At 35.8% G+C, this 11,236-nt stretch overlaps 1 protein-coding gene across 1 annotated transcript; it reads left to right on the top strand.

The window, feature by feature from the left end:
- Positions 1 to 174: 174 nt before the first annotated feature.
- Positions 175 to 2,173, top strand: LOC123562153 (uncharacterized). Its single transcript, XM_053546922.1, has 2 exons — positions 175 to 697; positions 744 to 2,173. Exons 1-2 carry the CDS (start codon positions 175 to 177, stop codon positions 2,171 to 2,173), a joined length of 1,953 nt encoding a protein of 650 aa, XP_053402897.1.
- Positions 2,174 to 11,236: the final 9,063 nt, after the last annotated feature.

The following is an 11,236-nucleotide window of genomic DNA, read 5'->3' as shown; positions in this document are numbered from 1 at the left end:
TAATCATTTTGTCTGTTAAAATATTTCTGACACTAAATATAGCATGTGTTTTGCTGGCACTGTGGTAACCGCGTTATTTTCGGCGCGAAATGTATATTTTCGAAAATACAATTCTGTTCTTTATGATCGTTAGCAAATAGCAAACTAATTTGACTTAATATTTTATTTTTCAGCATGAGTAAACAAATAGGCGCGAAGAGAAGTCAGAAACAACACGACATTTTGATTCTACATCATGCTGTGGATGCCGTACAGTCAAAGTCAATGTCATTGAGAGCCGCATCTAAGCACTATGGTATTCCGACGTCCACGCTGCATGACAAAGTCCATGGCAAGACGCCTATGTCACGTCCATCCAAGACCATTCTGACTACAGCTGAAGAGCAGAGGTTAGTTGACTGGGTTCTACATATGGCCCGTATTGGCTATGGCAGAACCAGGCAAGAAGTTCTTGATACTGTCAAGCGTATCATTGATGCTGACGAGAGACCAAATCCATTCAAGGACAACAGGCCTGGGAAGGACTGGTGGTACGGTTTTGTGAAGCGGCATCCCGAAATGACAGAACGGCTACCACAGGACCTAGGGAAAGAGCGAGCAACTATTACACAGGCTAAAGTTCAAAGATGGTTTGAGGAGTTCGAACATTACGTCCGCAATGAAATCAAAGATCCTACCATTCTTCAAGACCCTAGCCGTCTATATAATGCGTCCGAAGTCAGGCAAAGTTATTGCACGTAAAGGTTCCTCCACTGTTTATCATTTTACATCATCTGATAAAACGCAGATCACTGTGTTGGCGTGCATGAGTGCAACTGGACATTTCTTGAAGCCACTTATTGTCTATCCTGGCCAACGATTTGCTTACAACCCTTTGGAGGGGTTTCCGGAGGCAGTCATGGGCCGAACAGACAACGGGTGGATGGACGCGGACCTCTTTGCTACATGGCTTACTGATGTCTTTATTCCATCTATTAATGAACGGGGTGTACGTAAACCAGTTGTTCTCTTCGTTGACGGCCACTCGACCCACGTGTCAATGAGAGTAAGTGACATCTGTAGACAGGGTGGAATAGAGCTCTACTGTCTCCTAGAGCATGCATCGCATCTCATGCAGCCCTGCGACCTCCGTTTATTCAGCGTACTAAAAGATTCTTGGAAGCAGGCTGTCCGCGATTATCAATTTCAGAACATCGGCGAACACGTCACCAAAAAGACGTTTGCCAGCGTATTTAAGACGGCATGGGAAAAGGCAACCACAGTCAGTGTTGCTGTTCATGGGTTTAGGGACTCTGGACTGTTTCCGTTGAATGCATCAAAGGTGCTGAGTACGTGCAAAATGGATCCTAGTAACATTTTCCATCCATATGGCACTCAAACGGTCAGTGCTTCCGGAGCAGCCGATGAATCGCAGGTTTTACCAGCAGCTCAGGAGAACGCTAATAACACCGTAAATGTTCAACAAGAAATTAATACAGACAAGGAACTCACAGTTACAGCAACTACTTCCACTGACGTACCACAGCACGCACCATTGCAGCCTGCCGCTGCCACTGTTCAGGATCTCTCTAATGACCGAACGCCTCAAGTATCGACGGCAGTTGAGTTAGTTTTGAAAATTCCCGTCGCAAAGCCGTCCGAAAAACGACCAATGAAAAAAGAAAACTTACCTAAGGCAGTAACTGGGGAAAAATTCCGAGAAATATTAGAAGAAAAACGAAAGAGAAAAGAACAAGAAGAAGCAGACAAACAAGAACGAAAACGTCAACGAGAACTAAGGAAGCAACAGAAGGATGAGGAGCGTAAGCAGAAACTGGAACAAAAAGAGGCAAAAAAGAAAGCTCGTGAAGAACAGAGGCGATTAAATATTCAGAAAAAGCTTCAAAAACAGGTAGAAAAGCAGTATTTGAAGAGAAAGAACAGAGAAAGCGAGTCATCATCTGACAGCGATGTTGACATGCCAAAACTTAGCGACGAGTCTGATATCGACATTGATGTTGACGTAACCCGGAAGTGCTACGTCTGCGAGGAGGTCTATGATGATAGCATTTTCTGGATAGCATGCAACAAATGTCCCAGAATGTTCCACCGTCGTTGCGTGAAAACGATTGATTTGTGTGCAATGACCGAAGATGAAATAGAGGCACTGCAGTTCGAATGTGACTTTTGTTAAATGTAGAGAGCCAGATTTTGTTTGCAAATGTTCTCCTTAGGTGCAGAAAATAGAACTGTATAAGTGTTTGATTTGTACTCACATGCATGGTTGCAATAGGCCATAAAATGAATTGTATTAAAGTTAGATTCATTTGTATCACTGTTACCAGTCATTTGATTTTGAATGTTTATTTGTATAACATTAATAAAAAATTTCTGAATTTAAACTACTGAGTATATAGCAACGGCAAAGGTAAGCTCAAAAGACGCAGGGATATTTTTTCACAAATTTATCTCTCTAAATGCATAAAATATGGTAGTGGCTTAGGGGTCCGGTTACCGGACCTCTAGACCTTCAGTGTAGATGTCCGGTGATAAAAATGAATATTAAGAACGATATTTTCAAAGAGGAGACTATATCTTATTTGCTCTCGTATTTTTCTCGCCGTTATAAATACATTGTAAGTGTACGGAAACTGAAGTATTTATAATTCTTTAATCCCAAGAAATTATACGATGGAAATTCAATAAATAATAGATAACAATTTTTACGCCAAAATCGGAAGCTTTCATAAATTTCTTTTTGTCGTGACTGATGAATTAACATAATAAAAATAGATCTAATGCTTTCATAAGTATTCGTAAATATATAAATAGACCCAACCCGAAGCCGAGTGAGAACTAATTATAAATAAAATATTTACAAAAATCCGTAATTACGGCAGCTTTAGGAAGAATTATCATAACTTTTAAAGAAATTACCTGTATAATACAATACTTAGTAATACATATATATCTATTACCGGACCGCTAGACCCCATGTCCCTTAAAAATTATTAAATATTTAACTAGCATTTCGTATCGCCTGAACTTGTTTTAAATAAAGTACTTACCATTTATCTTTTTAAATAGCTAATAATGGGATTTTTATTTTGATATTTACAACAATCCGAGTTGACCCGATGGTATGTTCGAGATAACCCGAACATTCCGAGATGACCCGCCGATACATTCATATTATCTGCATTTGGTTCCCGGCTTTCAATATGATTTTACAATCGTATAATACCTAGAACCGGACAACAAAATTCGGAGATGCTAAATATCGAAAGTACGGTACCATCTCATTATATGATCATTTATTCAACACGCGATACCTTAAGTGTCCGAGATGACCCGAAATGACTATCATCGGAAAGGAAATGTTCTAACTAAGAAATTGAGTGCTCACACTTTCATGTTTCGTTCAAAAATAAGATTTTTTTTTAAAAATTTACTGCTGCCGCAATATACAAGAGAGGTATTTCCAAATGACTCTTTATAAGGAACGGAAAAGTTGTGCCGTCCAAAATGAAACGGACTCGAGACTAACAAGAAAAAAATGTAGACAGCAATACACGTTTTACCGATACTGATATTCAACATGGCGGTCAGTGTAAGTTATTATTTTAGTGTTACGTAACGCGTTGTCCATAGCGTGACAAGTTATATGTAGCTCGGTGGTCACATATATGAACAATAATATCGGCTAAATAGGCAATCAAGACGCGCAACTTTTATTTCGGAAAAATGGCATATTTTTGTTTCTGTTTGCAGTAACAAACATATTATTGATTTAGGAAAAGCAAATTTGAAGTCCTTTTTGTTTCATAAGCCATTAAGTTTCAGGAATTCTTGGTCATTTATAAAGACATAAAATGGTTCTGTGAAGGGTGACTAAAAATAACGTAAATCTACATTCCGTATTCTACCAAATCTTCGTAAAATTGCAATAAATTTGATTTGATGAATACAAAGAGAACCCAAACTACATCCATAAGATTGAATTAATATCTCATGTTACAATTTCGATGTTATCAATATGTCAAAATATAGAAGACCGGTACTGTCATGCTAATTGTTGAATATTTGAATAATGCTTATTTGATAAAAATGATTTGAATTGTTATGAATTACAATATGTAAAGCTAAAGGATACAATGTTTATTATGATACATACATATTTTTGCGTTCTTGACACTCGTATTCAAAAATATAACGTTTAGCAATCAAACGAATGTAGCTGCATCTAACAACGCATTTCGTTATTAGTAATTTGCATTTCGAAAATAACTTTTTAACATTTAACAAAGAACATGACGCAGTGGCCAGAATGCCATATGAAGATATTTGAGCCGCACCATGAGAAAACCAACATAGTGCGTTTGCGACCAGCGTGGATCCAGACCAGCCTGCGCATCCGCGCATTCTGGTCAGGATCCATGCTGTTCGCTTTCAAAGCCTATTGCAGTTAGAGAAACCGTTATCAAACAGCATGGATTCTGACCTGACTGCACGGATGGGAAGGCTGGTCAGGATCCATGCTGGTCGCAAATGCACTATGTTGATTTTCTCATCATTTGTTTCACTTAAACTGTAACAGTTGGCTATATATGATTGCTTGATTATAATAGCCAACGCTTTGGAAGGCCGGTGCACCATCATAATTACTAAAGGCTAAATGACACACATCTAACAAAATGCTTAGTGTCAAATAAGACTTTCAAACGGTACTTGTCACACGATGAATGCTATTTGTTGACTGCGTAAATATAAAACAAAAATGCCAAATGCTTATAGCAAAGAAATGTACTGTGTCATTTACTGAATGCCTTAAGTCGTTTGTAAATAACACGCTAATATTCAATTCATAGTCTATTTTATAACGTACTTCATCGGGATCAGTCAGTACATTTACATTTACAGTTAAATGGTTGTTTATACAACGTATCATTGTAAACAAGAATACCATGAAGACCTATATCGCACGTATGAGTTATTATTATAATTATAACTAATATTATTATAAAACAATCACCCTATTCAACTCAACGTGTCTCCAGTAGCATTGGTAGAGTGTAACAAAAGAGAAAATTGCATGTAATTATTCGTTCTTAAATGACAGATGTCTAGATTTACACGCACACTAAACTCGACTGTCCCCAGCAGACCACTAAACTCGCACCCCAGCAATCACAGAACACACTAGTCGCTACAGAAAACAAAGAGCAGCCGAAATAAATGTACGAAAAGCCTCAGGACTACATCCTTTGGGTGGTCTAAAACATTTAAAACAGAAATCGAACAAGTGGATTTAGACAAGTAGTGCCCGAGAAAATAAATGTCAACCATGGCAGCAATGTTTTTCCCAGATCGACATAGTTTTAAAAACGGAGCACTCCTGCACGATTGAACTGAAACGTTAACAGCACTTTAAAACAAGAAGACTTCCAAAGTTTGCGTTAATGCAAACACGCAAGCACATATAGAGAGAAAGATATCCGTTCCTTGGTGGCCATGAGTATTACTTACTGTAGCGGTTTTTATAATTTTAGCGGAGAGTTGTCAAAATTATTTCTTCCATTTTACTTGAAACAGTGACCATTTTCTGTCTTGTTCATGTCTTTGATTAATCGGAATAAATTAAACCCTCTTGATGGAAGGTTACTCAAAACATTTGTGTAGTATCATTTCATAATCGGACCAGCAATTTCTGGCCATGATAATTTTTTACTTTTCACATCGTGCTTCTGTGCCACCTTGTGACCATGGTTAAGATACATCGCTATAATAAAATAAAACTTTGTAGAGGGTTGCTAAGGTTAAGAAAAGGAGCAAAACTATTTTAAAATTGAATTTAAAAAGAGAAGCCGTATGTACATTATTCTATGATAGTCCTATGTAAAGCCGAACAATACAGTTTGAATATCTTTGATCCATGCCCATTTCATTACCTTCCATCAGTTTGTTACAGGGGCGATGTTAATGAAAATGAATGGACGAACGGATAAATGATAGACGGCGAGTGGTCACAAAAATTAAACCCGGAGTTTAGCTGAGATAGTTTAAGAATATTTGAAAAATGTCAGCTCATTACAAAGTGTCCCAATATAACCTTGCATCACATTGCCATGCGTTTGTTAAGTAACTTGAGAACCACCGAGACAGCCGAGCTGGCTCCAACCTGAACCTGTTGAAATGAATGACTTTGCTGAATGTATTACTTTACAATTTACACAATATGTGTTTTATAACCTTGTCACTAGTTTCTATTCGTAATAAGTTTTAAATTAGCAAATTATAACAAGCGTATCGGATGAAATATATGCATTACTGTTATAAATCATTGCATAGGGAAAATAGGTACTATCATATAATACGCGGGGTGGCAGCACTGTAACTAAATACTTAGATGATGTTTTAAATGTAACATTTTGAAATCCTTACTTTTATCGATTTGACAATGGTTCAGTACTTAATATTTAAAAGCTGTACTATATGCATGGCATCCTTGTATTGCTTATATTGTAAATAATGCGAAATATATAATAAGTTTATCCTTAGACTTGCAAAATTCTGTGTTCAACTCCCATAGAATACGGAAATATATTTTTGTTGAGACTACTTTCTTTAGTTGTGACGTCAAATATGACGTCAGAAATAACGTAAATGATGGCGTCTCGACGCTCCATGCGTCAAAAAAGTTTTCAGTCTTATCTATCTATAGCAATTTCTGCTGATATAACAGTAGAAATACGTGTAGATCTATGTAAATAATAAACAGGCTATTAAAACAGTACCTTGCTCTACAATGAAGCATTAGGCTCCCGCGGATTTTGCCAGGTCGGAACAAACTCGGTGCAAGCTGTTAAATACCATTGTCTCGTGTACTTCAGAAAACATTACTCTATGTTTCAAGTCATTTTGTTACGAAGGAATAATCTTGTTTTAAACAGAAATATTAAGAAGCTTTTTAATTGATCTAGAAATGTGTGTAGGGTACTATCGTCGGTTTCTTTGGTGTACCTTTATCATTTTTTTTATTAAGTGTAGATCTTGATTTTAATTCTTTATTTCAGGCATTTTAAGACTAAAATTAGGTTGCAGTTTTGTCATTCAAGTTATTTTGAATTTAAAACTTGAATGGAAATTTAGATTTCAGTTCGTGTATTTGAATAATTCATATTTTATATCGGCAACCTCTAACCCAAGGAAGGATGATTTAATTCTTATTATTTTTTTTTTGAAAAAGAGTTGCTTTAAATGTTTATTAACAAATGAGCCGCACCATGAGAAAACCAACATAGTGCATTTGTGACCAGCATGGATCCAGACCAGCCTGCGCAACCGCGCAGTCTGGTCAGGATCCGTGCTGTTCGCTAATGGTTTATCTAACTGCAATAGGCTTTGTAAGCGAACAGCATGGATCCTGACCAGACTGCGTTGGTTTTCTCATGGCGCGGCTCAAATGTTCTATTTAAACTAGACTTAAATTAGCAAAATATGCATGATTTTTCGTATAAAAATACCTATAAGCTTTCCTATACTATCTTTAATAATTGTAAAATATAGGATGCTTTACATCCTGCTCGTGAAGGAAAGGAAACAGAGTATCTTCTGTATCCTTCACAATTCTTCAAAACTAGCTGCCATACATGTAATGGATGCGACATTCAGCAAACTTTGATAGAAACAAATACTATTTTCACTTAATTTTATAACCAATCAAGTTTGATATTTAATGCCTATGGTTACACGGAATCTGGTCTGAGTTTTCGACACAAAAAGTACACAATATGCATTTTAAGAATGGTCTGTTATGTAGATCAGACAATTCTTGTGTTACTTTATGTTTTGCAAACTGGAGCTTTTAGAAATTCGGGCTTCGTAGTTATTTCACTATTGGATAAATCTTTTTTATTATTCATGAACTTTCAAATTTACATGTCGCTTTGACCGCGATAATTAGGCGAAATCAAATGTCTCCCGAACATTACTCAGTCACTATTACTTTGTCAAAAGAACTATATATGTTTGCTTCTTTTAAATGTCTTTAAAAATATTTTTGTAGATATCAAACTTAGTACGTATCATTTTAGTTCACGGAATCTCGACGTCTGATAATCCTTTCCATATTAAGACAATTATAATTTTTGCCGTCGCTAAAATATGAAATATATACATAACTTAACCGAAGTTTCTTTTATCGTTATTCAATACCGCCCAAATGCATTCGGTTGCTCTTACAGACAGTTTGAACGCTTGATCAGTTTTATGAATTAAATGCAAAAGTACTACTAATGGTTGAACTTATTGTTGTGAACTAATTTGTTTCTGGACAAACGGTATTTTTATAGTTATCTAGACAGGACATATATACATGATATCGTTATAAGTTTTGTTCTACTTCACAAATTGATTGTAATATTATAATGTTATTAATCAAGCAATTTCATATTGGCCTTGTTATTTGTCCAAGGGTAGTCGTATTGGCCCGAGGCCGTAGGCCGAGGGCCAATACGACTGCCCGAGGACAAATAACTAGGCCAATATGAAATCGCTTGATTAATGATAATATTATTATTCAACTTTCAACTGTTGGCGGTAACAGTATAAGAACTCTGTGAGTTACCTTATGACAGCTATGCACGTTCAGGTGAAAAATCGTGTCATTCTTTGACAAGTTGTTTACAGTTTAGACGTATTTTAGAAATCATGATCATTTTCGCCAGTAAAACAGAATGAGTTGTATGTAGGTACTTGAGAATAATTTTGAAAGATACTTTTAATGCGACAAAATCAAGAGTAACTAGAACATACCTTATTTTTTGGAATTCCTATTTATTTTCTTTAGCGAGTACCATACCATTTGAACTGTGATAAAAACTGCTTTAAAAGTCGTTTCCTTTTAGGCTGCAAGCAACGAGACACAAAATTATACACATATGTGTTGATCAAGATAATACAACCAATCATGCACATACTATATAGTCCCATGCCTCGTTTAATTCTTATCCGAAATTGTTTGCAGTTCACAACTGACACTCTTGTTCGCCAATTTATTCATCCACTTTCCAGCACTTGAATCGCTATTTATCATTGCACAAATAGTCCACACTATCAAAATGTCTGTTAAAGATAAGTCTCATCCTTTTAATTAATCTGAGTTTCCATATTTTCTTATTATTTTCCTTGACAACTGCTAGAATTTCTGACAGGAAACACTTGCATTTTACACAATACCGAATAAGCGAAAGTACCGTTGTAATCTCCGAAGACGTACATCCCGCTCAGTCATACTTGGTTATTAAATTCAAACATGTTGGATGACTTTTTTTTATCAAAATGTGAAAAAAAAATGTAATCTATAACTCTGATGTAAAACAAAATGGCGTCATTTAAAAATCAAACGGAAGTGGCTTCTCCGTATTGGCCCTCTCTTTTGAACCAATCAAAATGCTTGAATTCCGTATTGGCCCTGTTTTTTCGTATTGGCCCTGTTTTTCTCATATTGGCTCAGTTATGTTTTGTATTAGCTCTGTCTGTTTCATATGATGTTTGCAATTGATCTAATACAGTGTGTAATATTGTAAAGTTGAATAATAATAGGTTATTGAACATTGTTCTGTACAATACGGAGATATATTTGGACGAGTACCCAGCTGAGAAAACCATATTGGACGAGCCGCTAGGCGAGTTCAATATGGTTTTCTCAGCTGGGTACGAGTCCAAATATATCTCGTATTGTATAGTACAATGTTAAATAACCTTTTTATTCTATATCTATTTTATCTTACTATAATAATAGTTTAAATTAAAAATGTTCCACTGAATATTGTATTCCTGCCTTTTCTAGTTTTTCCCAGCTTGGTATGAGTGCAAATATATATTATACAGAACAATGTTAGACCTTAAATAACCTTTTTATTCTATATTTATTTCACTTCATACGTAATATACGTAATTCATTGAATGTTGTTTTTTTTCTGCGTATCTTCATTAAAAAAGTATATGGTGCAACCTCCCTACAACAGCCATTTGGCGATTTGGGTGGTAATAATACTTGGCTGAGATATTATGCCCATAAATATTGTCAGCAAGTTTGGTGAAAATCGGATGAAAACTTTTCGACTTAAAAGAGCGGACAAGGCTAAATTCCCCGTTTTCGAGTAATTCAAGGACTATAATCAAAGAGTACCTGGTACAATTTGGCTGGTTATCGAAATTGGCCGAGATATAATGCCCACAAACATTGTCAGCAAGTTTGGTGAATATCCGACGAAAACTGAATTATAGAGCAGACATGTTTTGGATGCTGATCGCCCGTCTGTTGCCATTCATAATCTTCTCCATTTTGTTTCTTAACCGTTAAATAAAAACTGCTGAGGTAGCTATTCAGACAGTCAGGGCTGATACCAATTTCTAGGTTTCGTCCGGAACGGCTTCTTTTAGCGACTTTTCAAATATTCCAACATCTCATGATCCTTTTTACTGTATTTTTAAGTTTTTGAATATTAACGAACGTTTTAATATCTAAATCAGATAGCATTCATATGGGAAAATTAGACCCGTCGTGAAAATCACCACAAAAGCCGATAATACATTTGGCCAGGTAAATCGGCTGTCGAGACTGTTCGGCCTATTCCGTATTTCAGGCCGATGTCTAACCCTTCTTCGCCAATGTACCGTTACATTAATACTTTTGATCATATGGATTTAGGGATAGTGTTAAGTCTAATTTACAGTGATTGCAAAGATAGATTAGAAAATAGAAACCTAAATGGCTGTTGGTGGTTTAATCAGAATACCATTTATAACGGTATTCTCAACAAACACATTATTATAAAACCAAACAATGACTTTCCAAAAGTAATTTCTGCTTTCTTACAATCAGATGGAAACTCGCTTTTATAACACTTTCTTTGATGTTCATGATTATGAAATAAAGATTTTAAGTAGTTTTTTTATGTAATCAAATAACTGCACATTTATTATTATGTCGTGAGCGGTGTCCAACTAACTTAGAATTTTATGCCAGCTCGAAGATCGAAATTCAACTTCATAACTTATCGAATTTTGATCCTAAGCTACACCTGAAGATTGAAAAACGTCAAACTGCAAAATAGCTTTTAATTTCGGGACAGCTCAATGATCGAAATTTATAATATTCCAAAAACCAAATTTCGATCTCGTATTGAATGAACAGCCTGTTCCAAGATTGATATTGAAATGAAAAAGTCAAATATCGAGCAAGCAGTTAGTG

Source organism: Mercenaria mercenaria, chromosome 6 (assembly GCF_021730395.1).
Source record: "Mercenaria mercenaria strain notata chromosome 6, MADL_Memer_1, whole genome shotgun sequence".
Taxonomy (NCBI): domain Eukaryota; kingdom Metazoa; phylum Mollusca; class Bivalvia; order Venerida; family Veneridae; genus Mercenaria; species Mercenaria mercenaria.
The sequence above is the reverse complement of the archived record's forward strand: the minus strand, read 5'-3'. Positions and strand labels throughout refer to the sequence as shown.

Coding starts and splice junctions, on each gene's coding strand:
- LOC123562153 (XM_053546922.1), top strand. CDS start 175: ATGAGTAAACAAATAGGCGCGAAGAGAAGTCAGAAACAACACGACATT. Junction 698..743: donor CATTCTTCAAGACCCTAGCC/GTCTATATAATG, acceptor TTGCACGTAAAG/GTTCCTCCACTGTTTATCAT.